This window comes from Cervus canadensis, chromosome 26 (assembly GCF_019320065.1).
Source record: "Cervus canadensis isolate Bull #8, Minnesota chromosome 26, ASM1932006v1, whole genome shotgun sequence".
NCBI classification, from domain to species: Eukaryota; Metazoa; Chordata; class Mammalia; order Artiodactyla; family Cervidae; genus Cervus; species Cervus canadensis.
Genome location: NC_057411.1, coordinates 26,633,652 through 26,646,600, shown reverse-complemented (window position 1 = coordinate 26,646,600; position 12,949 = coordinate 26,633,652). Strand labels below are relative to the sequence as shown.

Below are 12,949 nucleotides of genomic sequence, written 5' to 3'. Positions count from 1 at the left end.
CTTTTGACTCTTTAAGGTGCTTCTTCTATATTTACCTCTGTATTGCTAAACCATTTGTAATACTATTTCTTGACTTGTCAAGTTTAGCCTTGTTGAGTTTCTCTTCTCATTCCAGTATAGTTACTATAAGGATAATACTCAAAACACTTAATGATGAGCATTGCATAGATAATGATTAATCACAACTAGTTACTCTACATGGTCTATGTTGGCTAATTATTGGTCTTGATTCTATGACACATTTGATAGCCCAGTTGATAAAGAATCTACCTGCAATGCAGGAGACCATGGTTCGATTCCTGGGTTGGGAAGATCTGCTGGAGAAGGGATAGGCTACCTACTCCAGTATTCTTGGGCTTCCCTTGTGGTTCAGCTGGTAAGGAATCCACCTGAAATGCTGGAGACCTGAGTTCAATCCCTGGGTCCCCTGGAGAAGGGAAATACTACCCACTCCAGTATTCTGGCCTGGAGAATTCCATGGACTGTATAGTCCATGGGGTTGCAAGAGTTGGACATGACTGAGTGACTTTCACCTCCCTCAGGATTTACTTTATCATTACCACATAAATATTGTCAACTGCTGAAACAATATAATATAATCATGTTATCTTGATAACTCAGTATTTGTTTTCTAGAAGTTATTGATGTTAAAAAAAGCATTTATTACTTATTAAAAAGTCACTGTAATTCCCACCTTCTCTGTGAAGTTTTTGCTGGGATGCAAGTTGATTCTCCACCCTGTGTTATTCCCATGCTACCTCTGTTTTGCTTATCACATTATATTTTATAGATTTGTGTGTCTATCTTCCTTATGAGAATATGAGTTCCTTGAAGGTAGTGATGGTATCTGTTATCTTTGAACATTCAGTGTCTTGAATCAGTGCCAAACCCAAAATATTTAATAAATATCTGTTGAATTATGGATGAAACAGGAGCATCCTTTCTCTTTGAAGCAGCCTTCAATATTGAGTAGATGCTTTTGTGAGCACTTCTCTGATTTCTGAGTCTCTCCATATGGATCACACACTCAGATTCCTGTCAGGGTCTAGGAAGTTAAAATCAATGAGCTCAGCAAGCCTGGTGGAGTCTGCGGCATTTAAAGAGGTCACGTGCTGCTAGGTTCCAGCTAGTTGTTGCTATGAAGGTGTTTCAGATCTGTGTTGCCAGACCTTCCACTTTTTAAATAGAATCAGAAAAATCCAGGCTTGATATGAACCATCATGATTCAGTTTTAAAAAACTATGCAGACCAAGTAAATTGCTCTTCAAAATCAAGCTCGATTTGGTTCAGGACCACAAGCTGATGAAGATTATTGCATGGGAGTAGGAGGAACTGTGTACCTCATCCCAGAGCCTTGAACTTGGTGTCTGATTGGCCTGAGAATGTCTAACCCAAGGGGTCCTCCCAGGGGCTCTCTCCAGTGGAATTTCTTTGCCAGCGGATGCCAGCATGTGGGGTGAGCCTTAGCAGAAGACAGCCTGGGCACAGCCTGCCAGAGTGTTCGGAGACTCTGGCAGGATTTCCATGGAATCAGGACTCCCTCTGTCGTGTGGGAATAAAGAATGTTGTATTAAATTATAAAGTGATAAGGGAAGGAGCTCAAGAAGACTAAAAGTTGTACACTATCTGCCAAGCCATGTGTGTATCTTTTCTTATGTTAATTTACATTTTATAATACTCCTAAGATGAAGAGATTGCCATCCTTAGTTTGCAGATGTTAAATCTCTGTGAGATTTAGTTTTGTTTTTTTTTCAATTTCCATCATCAGAATAGATTAACTGAAGAATTAATGCCTCTGATTCTGCCCATGAAGAAAGCCCATATGTGGGATTTTAAAAATGATTTAAACCTGTTTTATAATAAAAAAGGATAAAATTTTCCACTGGACATTGACATTGGGATCTTTGAACTTAATGTTTGTTTTGCATGTTCATAGATTAATCTAAGATCACTCATCTATCAACATTTGTTGAATATCCCTTGTGCTCTGTGTTAAATAACAGGATTTCAGAGCTGGGAAATATACAATTCCTGTGCTTGAGAAGTCTTAAATGACTGTTTCTGGTTTGTTCTAAGTGTGAAAGGAGGAGCCAGGTAATAGGATTAAAGGCAGAAAAATATATAGAAATTTGGTATCCAAATTGTGTTTTGTTTTGTTTTTAAATTTGAGCTGCTCCGTTTTTCTTGTTTCAACAAACAGAATAGTCAAGTAGAAAAATTAGAAAGTGAAAATTAGGATAATTAAGGAAAAATTCTAACCATGTGGGCAACTCTATCTACTTACCTACCCATCTTTTTAAAAACTATTTATCTATGTGGTTATTTTTATATTTATCACAAACACATGCAGAAGAAAAACACTCAGATCTCACTAATTACTATTCTATAACTGCTTCTCTTACTGAGGGATATTTTTAAATGTTTAAAAATAATTTTTTATGGCTGAAGAGCATTTTATTACATGGAAATATTTCCTATATCTTTACTCAGTTCTCTATTGTTAGATATTTAGGCCAATTTCTAATTTTTTTTATAAGCCATGTCACATGTAGAAATTTTGTAGTGAAATTTTTTTATGTATTTTAATTTATTTCTTTGGGAAAAATTGCTAGAAATGAGATTACTGGATTTAAGCACTTGTATAATTTTTAAGCTTTTAGCTAAAAGCTGAACGTCCTGGTAAGTTGTCCTGTGGAAGAGTAGTAATAATTTTCCTCTTATCAATGGATATGAGTTTCTATTTGTCTTCACTGTTTCCAATGCTAGGTACCACCTCTTAAAAAAAAAAAAAATTTTTTCCCTAATTCGATAGAGACAGAAAAAACTCTGTTTTGTAAAACTCTTTTTGAAACTCTTTCAGCCTTTGAACTTTCTGGGTTCTATTGTTATCTGGTACAATACTATCACTTTGTATTTTGATTACTTGGTTGGCTGATTACCTGCCTTAGCAGCTTTGGAAGAGTTTGAGGGTAGAGCATTTCCTGTCCACAGGTGTGTTTTGGGGGTGCTTGTGGATGTTTGTTGAGCTAAATTGTGCTTGAAGGACATGTGCAGTTTAGAACCTTGTCAACACAACCAGTGGGCAAGTTACTCTGTTCCTACTAGTTACATAATAATGAGTAATTTAACTGAGTACTGATTAAGTGTTAGCACTGCATTAAGCACTTTGTATATATACTTAGCTGGTTGGAGCCTCACGACAGCTCTCTGAAGAAGACATAATAATTAACTCCATCTTGCCAATGAGGAAACCGAGAGGTTATGAAACTTGCCCATGGTACATGGCTGTAAGGTGGCAAAAACAGGTTATAAACTCAGGATCATCCAGCTCCCAAGCAGTTGAATCACTCCTCCTTTCCCCTCTCCTCTCCAGCTTCTTATTACAGATATTTAAAAGTATATGTAAAAGTAGAGACAACAGCAGAGTGAACCTTGACAAACATACCACCCAGCTTCAACAATGGTCAACATGTGAACAATCTTGCTTCATCTATGCCTTTCCCTCATTGCCACACACCTGTCTTCCCTTGTTGGATTATTTTAAAGCAAATCAGAGATACATAAGTACTTAAATACATATCTCTAAGAGATATAGATTCTGTTTTTAACATCTAAACCACAAAATCATTGTCATGCTTGCTGCTGCCGCTGCTGTCGCTTCAGTCATGTCCGGCTCTGTGCAACCCCATAGACGGCAGCCCACCAGGCTCCTCCGTCCCTGGGATTCTCCAGGCAAGAACACTGGAGTGGGTTGCCATTTCCTTCTCCTATCACACTTGACACTCTAACAATTTCTTAAGATTGGCAGATTGCCCTGATTACCTTTACTGTGATTTTTACTGTTGGTTTGTTTGAATCCGAATCCCTGCAAGGACTACCCTTTGTATTCTAAACTTTCCTAACCTCAGCACAGTGTTCCTTTCCTTCCCCTGATTTTCCATGAGGTCTGTCATTCTCAGAGACCGAGTTACTAAGCTGGAGGAACTTCAAATTTTAAAATAGTTCCTATGAATTGAATATCTAGTTTGCATCTCCCCAGAAGGAAGCACACTCAGTAGTTAAAGCTTGAGAAGCACTGGGTATGTGAAGGCCAGGGGAGAAAATACATTGCCACAGGGGTTCATTATCCCTCCTCCCTGAAGCTCACCACTGTATATTCATCAGGTGGCTGAGAACTCCCTTTGTTCTTCTGTTCATAGGATAAGGCTTCATCGCAGCTATGGCTAAGTCTTCTCACTTATAGGGCCAGGTCTCATCAGATAGAAGTGATGTGTGTGTGTTGTTTGTTCAGTCGTGTCTGACTCTTTGCAACCCCATGGACTGTAGCCCTCCCGGCTCCTCTGTCCATGGGATTTCCCAGGCGAGAATACTGGAGTGGGTTGACATTCCCTTCTCCAGGGGATCTTCCCAAACCCAGGGATTGAACCCAGGTCTCCCACAGTGTAGGCAGATTCTTTAATGTCTGAGCCACCGGGGAAACCCAGTAAGTGATACTGGCTTGAAAATTCTGTCTTGAGCCTTGAGCTTAAAAAATGAGACATGCTGGCCTGGGTGCCCCTTCGATGCTGCAAGAGAATAACTTGGAAATGGGAGCCACAGGCTTGTTATTTTCATAAATGGTCGAGACTTTGATAGGATCTTTTGTCTTGAGCATGTTTTCAAGGTTTCATGTTTGTTTTGGTTCTGTTTTGAACTTGAAGGTCTAGTGATCCTCCACTGTGTTCTGGCAGATGGGAATTCAACCAGAAGTCCTGAAAACGATGGCCTTCTCTGTGGAGATCATGCAGAAAACTGCCCAGGTAATGCATAACTAGTGATGTCTTTGTATTTCATCAGCTTTGTATTCAATCTCAGAAAGCTGACTTCCCTACATTTTAAGTTGTTGATAATACAGTAATCATAAAACCAGATAGTTTTTTGAGCACTTGCTAATGTACCAGGCACTGGGCTTTGCATACAGTAATGCATTCACTCCTTGCAAGAACTCTATGAGCTAGTAACACTTTTTACTTTATTTCAAGGTGAAGCTAGAAAGAATATGTAATTGCCAAAGGTCACACTGCTGGTATACTGCAAATCTGGGATTCACACTCAGGTCTTTCTCATTCCATCATAGATGTGATTTCCAGCTTCTAGCATCATGTGATGTCTTGGACTAGATTCATAGAAAGTTGGCACATTCTATTCAAATTCAAATTTTATTTTCTATTTTATAACTTAAAAGAAGGGAAGAAGGCATCAATTTTTAAAACATATTTTACTTACAGATGCTTGAATTAGTATTCTCAAAGTTATTAGTCTGAGGCAGGGGTCAGCTTTAGTAGAGTCAGATAGTAAAAACTGAGGTTTTGTGGTGCTTGTGGTCTTTTGTAACTACTCTGCTCTGCCATTGAAATCAGCCATAGACACTACGCAAATGAATGGCTTTGGATGTCTTCCAGTAAAACTTTTTTTTTAGAGAAACAAGCTGTGAACCAGATTTGTTTTTTGGGTCACAGTTGACTGACTTCTGGTCTAAGGTCTGTCTGTCATTTATACAGTGTATGGTCTGATCTTCTACAGAGGCTGTTTCTTATTTCAAAACACAACCTAACATAGGCCAATTCTGAAAGTAGAGCAGAGTGGAGAAGAGCCTCTGGAAACTTCTCTGAGCTGCAGAATGGTGACCTGGTGTAAGTGCTCCTTTCCTAGTGTCCTGGGGATCTTGTAACTGAGCCAGGAACACGCTGAGCAAGTCGTCCTGAAGTGAGTCATCAGTTCTAGCCCAGCTTTCCTCTTTCCTCCCTCCCATTAGTGGGTGGTCTGGAGAGTGTCCGTGGGCTGTGAGTCCATCGCTGTCTTAGATCATGACAGTGTGGGTCTTGTCACCTGTGTACTGAGAAGGACAAAGCCTACTTTATGTGTGTGCTTTCCTTCAGTCTGGTTTCAAATGTCTTAAATGACATTTTCACATTTCCTTTGGGAGATTACTCAGTAATCGATGATTGATAGGGTTAAAAAATCTTCCTCATTATCTTCCTAAATGTATTTTTAAATTTTGTTATTGTCATGAGAACTTGTAACATGGGATCCCTCCTTTTAACAACATTTCAAGTGTACAATACAATATTACTGGGGCTTCCCAGGTGGCGCTAGTGGTTAAGAACCCGCCTGCCAATGCAGGAGACTAAGAGGCCTGGGTTTGATCCCTGAGTTGGGAAGATCCCCTGGAGGAGGGCATGGCGGCCCACTCCAGTGTTCTTGCCTGGGAAATCCTATGGACAGAGGAACCTAGCAGGCTACAGTCCATAGGGTTATAAAGAGAGAAAACTGAAGAGACTTAGCATATAATATTATTAGCTATGGAATCTGATATTGGATAGCAGATCTCTAGGAATTATTCATCTTATAGAACTGAAGCTTTACAGCCCTTGAACAACAAACAAGGCCTCTCCCCACAACCCCTGGCAACCACCATTCTACTCTGTTTCGGTGGATTTGGCTGTTAAAGTTGAATCATGTATTACTTGTCCTTTGGTGACTGGTTTATTTCTCTTAGCATAATGCCCTCGAGGTTCATCCATGTTGCTGCATATTGCAAAATTTTCTTCTTTTTCAAGATTGATTAATACTCCATTGTCTGTATATACTGTATTTCCTTTATCAATTCATCTCTAGATAAATATTTTGGTTGCTTCCACATCTTGGCTATTGTGAATAATACTATAATTAACATGGTAGTGCACCTTCTTTTTTGAGATCCTGATTTTTGTATAAATACAAAGGAGTGGTATTGTTGGATCATATGGCTGTCCCACTTAAAATTTTTGAATAAACTCCTTGCTATTTTCTATAGAGGCTGCAGATTGCCCTTTCCGTCTATAAATTGTTTCCTAGTTTGTTTAAGGTCACAGGTAAGCAGAGTAGCCTGACGTGAACTTGGAAAGACTGGCTCTATAATGTGTATTGCTAATTCCCATGGTAATATTCTAGAATCACTTTAGAAGACCAGAATGCTCAATACATGAGAAAAATTCTGAAAAAAACAATTGCTTGAAAGTGCAAATGACTGTAGTTTCTTGAAAGAGAAATTAATGTAAAACAGGAGCAGATTGTCTCTGTTGAGTAACTGTGACCTTGAGCACATTGCTTAAGCTTTCAAAGACTTAATTTGTAACCTGGAAAATAAAGAAGTGACTTTCAGTGGTCCCCAACCTTTTTGGCACTAGGGACTGATTTCATGGAAGACAGTTTTCCCACAGACTGGGAGTGGGGGTGTTGTTTTGGGATGATTCAATTGCATTCCATGTATTGTGCACTTTGAAAGTGAAAAAGTGAAAGTGTTAGTCAGTCAGTCATGTCTGATTCCTGTGACCCCATGGACTGTAGCCTGCCAGGGTCCTCTGTCCTTGGAATTCTCCAGGCAAGAATCCTGGAGTGGGTTGCCATTCCCTTTTCCAGGGGGTCTTCCTGACCCAGGGACTGAACTCAGGTCTCCAGCATTGCAGGCAGATTCTTTACCGTCTGAGGCACCAGGGAAGCCCGTTGTGCACTTTATTTGTAATCTAATACCGCTAATCTGACAGGAGGTACTGGTCTACACCCTGGAGGTTGGGGACCCCTGAATTAAATGATTTTTAGGAGTCCTCCTTGTTTCTAAATGATTTCAGGATTTTACTTGCCAACAGCCCCAGTCTTTAAGCATTCCATTTTTAGTCTGTCATTTTCTATCTTGAATGAAACATTTATTCTGTTTGTCGGTACTTACGAGCTACCGACTATACAGGAGGCCCTGTTCCGAGTGCCAAGGATGCAGCAATGAGCAAAATGGTCAAAGATAAGGTCACAAAGGTAATAGGAAAAAAGAGGTAGATGCCATTTACTGAGATGAGGAAGGTCAAGATTTGAGGGGGTGGAAATCCTAGGTTCCATTTTGGAAGTGTCAAGTTGAAATGCCAGTTAGATGTATGTTAATGAGGCAGTTAGTATGGAAGGAAGAGATCTGGGATGGAAACAAATTTGTGCATTGTTATCATTAAGCTGTTTGAAGCCAGGAAACACCCAGAGAGGAAGAGGACTGAGGAGAAAAGCTGAGAAAGTGTTGCACCTCAATGCATTGCAAAATTTAGAAGGAGTTGAGAAAGTTGAAGTCAAACCAGCCAGGGAAAATGAGCGAAGGAGGCATCACATGCACTCTTGAAAAACAAAAAGAAATGCAGTTTTTTTCCTGTCCATTCTTATTTATCTCTTAGCCAAGAATAATTTTAAATATATGAAATACACTCAAATCTCAACACTGGATTCTTTCTTCTTCCTTTTAAAGGGCTAGAATGAAAAGCACAGCTATAAGTGAATGTCCACTCCTGTTAGCTCACAAATGGTTGACACAGTCCTTCTGGGTAAAAGACTTGCTGATAAGACCTGATTGGCCCTCTGTATAAACATATTCTAGAAGCCCAGGATGGTGACAAGTACATCTGTGAGATTTATTTTTTCTTTTCCTGGAGAAACAGGCCAATTCACATTTTGACAAGAAACGGCACTGAATGTAAGACAAATGGGAATCCTCAATTACAATAAATTTTCCGATGCTGCACTTTTTCAAGAGCATCCTGAATTTACATTCCTCTGTCCCACAGAGATAGTTGGCAAGATAAGAAGAAAAATTAACTTAAAAAATGTAAAATCTCCTTCCTCCCCTCTTGGTTTAAGAAGGTTGTAAAATGAAGAAGTCCCTACTGGGAAGATGTCTAAAATATTAAAGTCTCAGGCTCTACTTCATGGTCTAGGAGGAAACTTTTCTCCAGATGCTGCTGTGACCATTTGAACTCTTTGGTGCACTGGTTGTTTCCTCCTCTTTTTAGGTTGGATATCTGTGTGAGGAGGTCAATTTATAAGGATTTTTTTCCCCGTTCCTCTCTCTCTTTGTTAACACTTGTGGGACTCCTATCCCAAAATTTTAAAAAGTTGAGAAGTTTAAAGTGTTAGTTGCTCAGTTGTGTTAGACTCTTTGTGACACCATGGACTGTAGCTTGCTAGGCTTCTCTGTCCCTGGAATTCTTCAGGCAAGAATACTGGAGTAAGTAGCCATTCTCTTCTCCAGGATATCTTCCTGACCCAGGGATCGAATCTGGGTCCCCTGCATTGCAGGCAGATTCTTTACCATCTGAGCCAGCAGGGAAGCCTGCATTTAGTTCCGCCCTTTTAAATCTCTTACACAGAGATTTAACTATGTATCTAACTAAAGGTTTAGAGATACAAGAAGTTATAAACATTGTAATGAGTTAATTTACAAAAAAAGCATTTTCCCAGTAATTGTATATTACCCTTAGAGTTGATTTCAGAAGAGTTGCTGATATTGATATCATTTGAAAAAAATCATTAAATATATTTTTCATGAGCATTATCAGAATAGGTAAGGGACGATTTTATGAAAATAAGTCTAATGTATTAATTGTGAAGAGTTTTAATCACACAGGCATGACAAAGCCTGCTTGGCTGGAGAATAAGAATCATGTACAGAAAGACTAGGGCTTCCTAGGCGGGGCTAGTAGAAAACAACCTGCCTGCCAATGCAGGAGACATAAGAGACATGGGTTCGATCCCTGGGTTGGGAAGATCCCCTGGAGAAGGGCATGGCAACCCATTCCAGTATTTTTGCCTGGAGAATTCCATGGACAGAGGATCCTGGGGGGCTATAGTCCATAGCATCACAAGGAGTTAGACACGACTGAGGCAACTTAGCACACACACACACAGAAGGACTAAAGAACCACACTGTTTGATCAAAGCATCCATCAAAATGGGGAAAATTCTGTATTTAAACTAGGTTATCTGGGTGTCTGCTGTATTCCTCCACTTTAGTTTGGCTCAAGAGAATCCATCACATCTCATCTAATCATTCTTATGACCCCCAAAATGTGACCACTTTCTATCTACCTGCCCATACTATCAAAGAAAGATATTCTTACTTCTGACCCCTTCTACTAACTCTTGGAATCAAAATTTGACATCTAGTACCCCTGGTGGTTTCTTATTTAATTGGCTGTAGAATCTTTGGAATACAGTGTCTCATGAAGAGTTTGTGATATGTTACCTGTGGTGCCCATCCACTTAAAAGATTGTGCTGTGATCTGGTACATGCAATTTTCCCATGTAATTTTGTGGAACAAACTCATTCCCAGAGAAGTGATTTGGTTCGGGGAGTGTGAGTTGGAAAAGAGCAAGTAGGAGGGGAAAAAAGCAATTAAGTTCCACCACCCCTAGTATTTGGAATAGGAAATGGCACCCCACTCCAGTATTCTTGCCTGGGAAATCCCATGGACAAAGGAGCCTGGCAGGCTACAGTCCATGGGGTTGAAAAAGAATCAGACACGACTTAATGACTAAATAACAGCAAACAAACCTCAGTATCAACAGGAATCTTCACGGCTATTACATTTTTAAGACCATGCCATTCACTTCCCAACAGAGAAACACAATACATAGAACAAATCATTCTTTTGTCATAATATTAACTTTTCCTTTTTCTTGATAAATATCTCTGGAGTGGAAGGATAGACTTTACCGTCCCCTTCCCTACGTCATCAGGTTTCATGATAGGCAGAAAATGTTGGATTTCACAGCTGTTCAATTTTCAGAAAATGTGACCTTGATGAATATTAGATGAAAGCAACTGGAATTTTAGGTGCATTTCAAAGGAGGAAATGCTGATAAGCCTTCTCATTTCCATGCAAGAGAGAGAGAGAGGGGCTCCCATTTAGTTTTTTTTGGGGGGGGGGGTGTGGAATGGGGAGGGCAATATGTGTGATTAATTTTTCTTCCAGGTTTTAAAGTTCCATAGAGAAATCACAGGACGTTTTCTGCTTGGTGACATGGAAGGGATTTTAAATCCAAATAATGCTGGGAATATTTAAGGGCACGCTTATTTGGCAAAGGAGGGAACTCTGTGAGCAATCAAAACAGGACTTGGCAACCCTTTCCCTGGCATGGATTTGTGTTGCTTGGATGAACCAAGGCTGATCAAATCACTGCATCCAGCAGCTGCTGGTTAAGGCGTTCTCTGGTATCTTGCTCTGTATGGTGTTTATTAAAAAGGCTGGCTATGTTTAGCAGGGCATGGCAGCCAGAGGAATTAGTGAAGTTCAGGATACAGAGCCATATAGCTTATGTTTAAAGTCAGGTGTGCTTTACAAAGTAGAAAAGACCTTTCTGGAGCCCAGCAGATCCGTCAGTAAGTCTCACTGCTTCTTTATTGGAGTGTAGTTGATTTACAGTGATGGATTAGTTTTAGTTGTATAGCAAAGTGATGAAGTTATACATATACCTATTCTTTTTCAGATTCATTTCCCATATAAGTTATTAGGCAGTACTGAGTAGAGTTCCCTGAGCTATACAGTGGGTCCTTGTTCTTACCTGTTCTTTTATTTTATTGTATTAATCATGTTTTAAATTTTCTGTATTTTATGATGGAAATGGTACTGATGATTCTCTATTCTTTTGTTCATCTCCTTGCCCTCCATTCCCCTGCCCCAGGCCTGTATCATGTATGTCTGCATGGCTCAGATATGCCTTAGCTTCCTCCTTTCCCCCTTGGCATCTTCTTACTTTAATCCATTCCGCGCTTTAATGTCTAATACATTGGTAAAATGCTTCACAGTTTAGTTTTCACACATACCATTTAATTTAACCTGTAAGAACCTTCTTCAACTCTCTCCCACCTCATTCAAGGGTAAAACTTCAGCCTGCTGACCCTTGAGGTCTCTGACTTCCATTCACGACCATCCTTGGCTGCTCTCCTTCAGGTCTCTTCCATGTCCATTAAATCTGCCTCCCTCCTCCTGCATAAGGCTGGCGTATTCCTGACGACTGAGTTTTCACTCTTGAAATTCTCCACAACTCTGTTGCTTGCTCACCATCTCCTAAAAGTATTTCCCAGGTGACTCAGTGGTAAAGAATCTGCCTGCCAAGGCAGGAGATGCAGGAGACTCTGGCTCGATCCCTGGGTAAGGGAAGATCCCCTTGAGGAGGAAATGGCAACCCACTCCAGTATGCTTGCCTGGAGAAGCCCATGGACAGAGGAGCCTGGCTGTAGCCCACGGGTCATAAGAAGTCCAACACGACTGAGCACACATGCTTGCATCTCTTAAAAAAAAATCTGCATTTTCCAGAATTTTTTTTTTAATTAGATAAGCTCTCTTTGTACTGCTGCAAGACTTCTCTTAGAATTGTCAAGATTTTCGAGATTCTAGAATCAACTCATTGACCAAGGACTTTATTGTCCCGTGCACTTTGCTAGGAATTTGCACACAAAGTGAAGTGAAAGTTGTTCAGTCGTGTCTGACTCTTTGAGACCCCATGAACTGGGGCCCACAAGCCTCCTCTGGCCATGGAATTCTCCAGGCAAGAATACTGGAGTGGGTTGTCATTTCCTTCTCCAGGGAATCTTTCCGACCCAGGGAATGAACCTGGGTCTCCTGCATTGCAGGCAGTTTGTTTAGCAATAGCGCCACCTGGGAAGTTAAGAATTTCCTCATGTGTTCTTTTACTTGAGCCTCTCAACAGTCCTTTCAGTTCAGCTCAGTTCAGTTCAGTTGCTCAGTCGTGTCCGACTCTTTGCGACCCCATGAATCGCAGCACGCCAGGCCTCCCTGTCCATCACCAACTCCCAGAGTTTACTCAAACGCATGTCCATCGAGTCGGTGATGCCATCCAGCCATCTCATCCTCTGTCGTCCCCTTCTCCTCCTGCCCCCAATCCCTCCCAGCATCAGGGTCTTTTCAATGAGTCAGCTCTTCCCATGAGGTGGCCAAAGTATTGGAGTTTCAGCTTCAACATCAGTCCTTCCAATGAACACCCAGGACTGATCTCCTTTAGGATGGACTGGTTGGATCTCCTTGCAGTCCAAGGGACTCTCAAGAGTCTTCTCAACACCACAGTTCAAAAGCATCAATTTTTCAGCACTCAGCTT

The 12,949-nt window shown here is 40.5% G+C and overlaps 1 protein-coding gene across 2 annotated transcripts in view; it reads left to right on the top strand.

Annotated features, from left to right (window-relative positions):
* The window catches only part of BTC (betacellulin), a 49,334-nt gene that overhangs the window by 19,107 nt on the left and 17,278 nt on the right, over positions 1-12,949 (top strand). The window contains exon 2 of one of the 2 annotated variants that reach the window (XM_043448286.1): positions 4,701-4,799. The exons of the other annotated variant lie outside the window; for it this stretch is intronic. Within the exon in view, the coding sequence (XP_043304221.1) occupies positions 4,701-4,799 (99 nt within the window). The remainder of the gene's footprint in view (positions 1-4,700; positions 4,800-12,949) is intronic. 2 annotated transcript variants of the gene reach the window in all.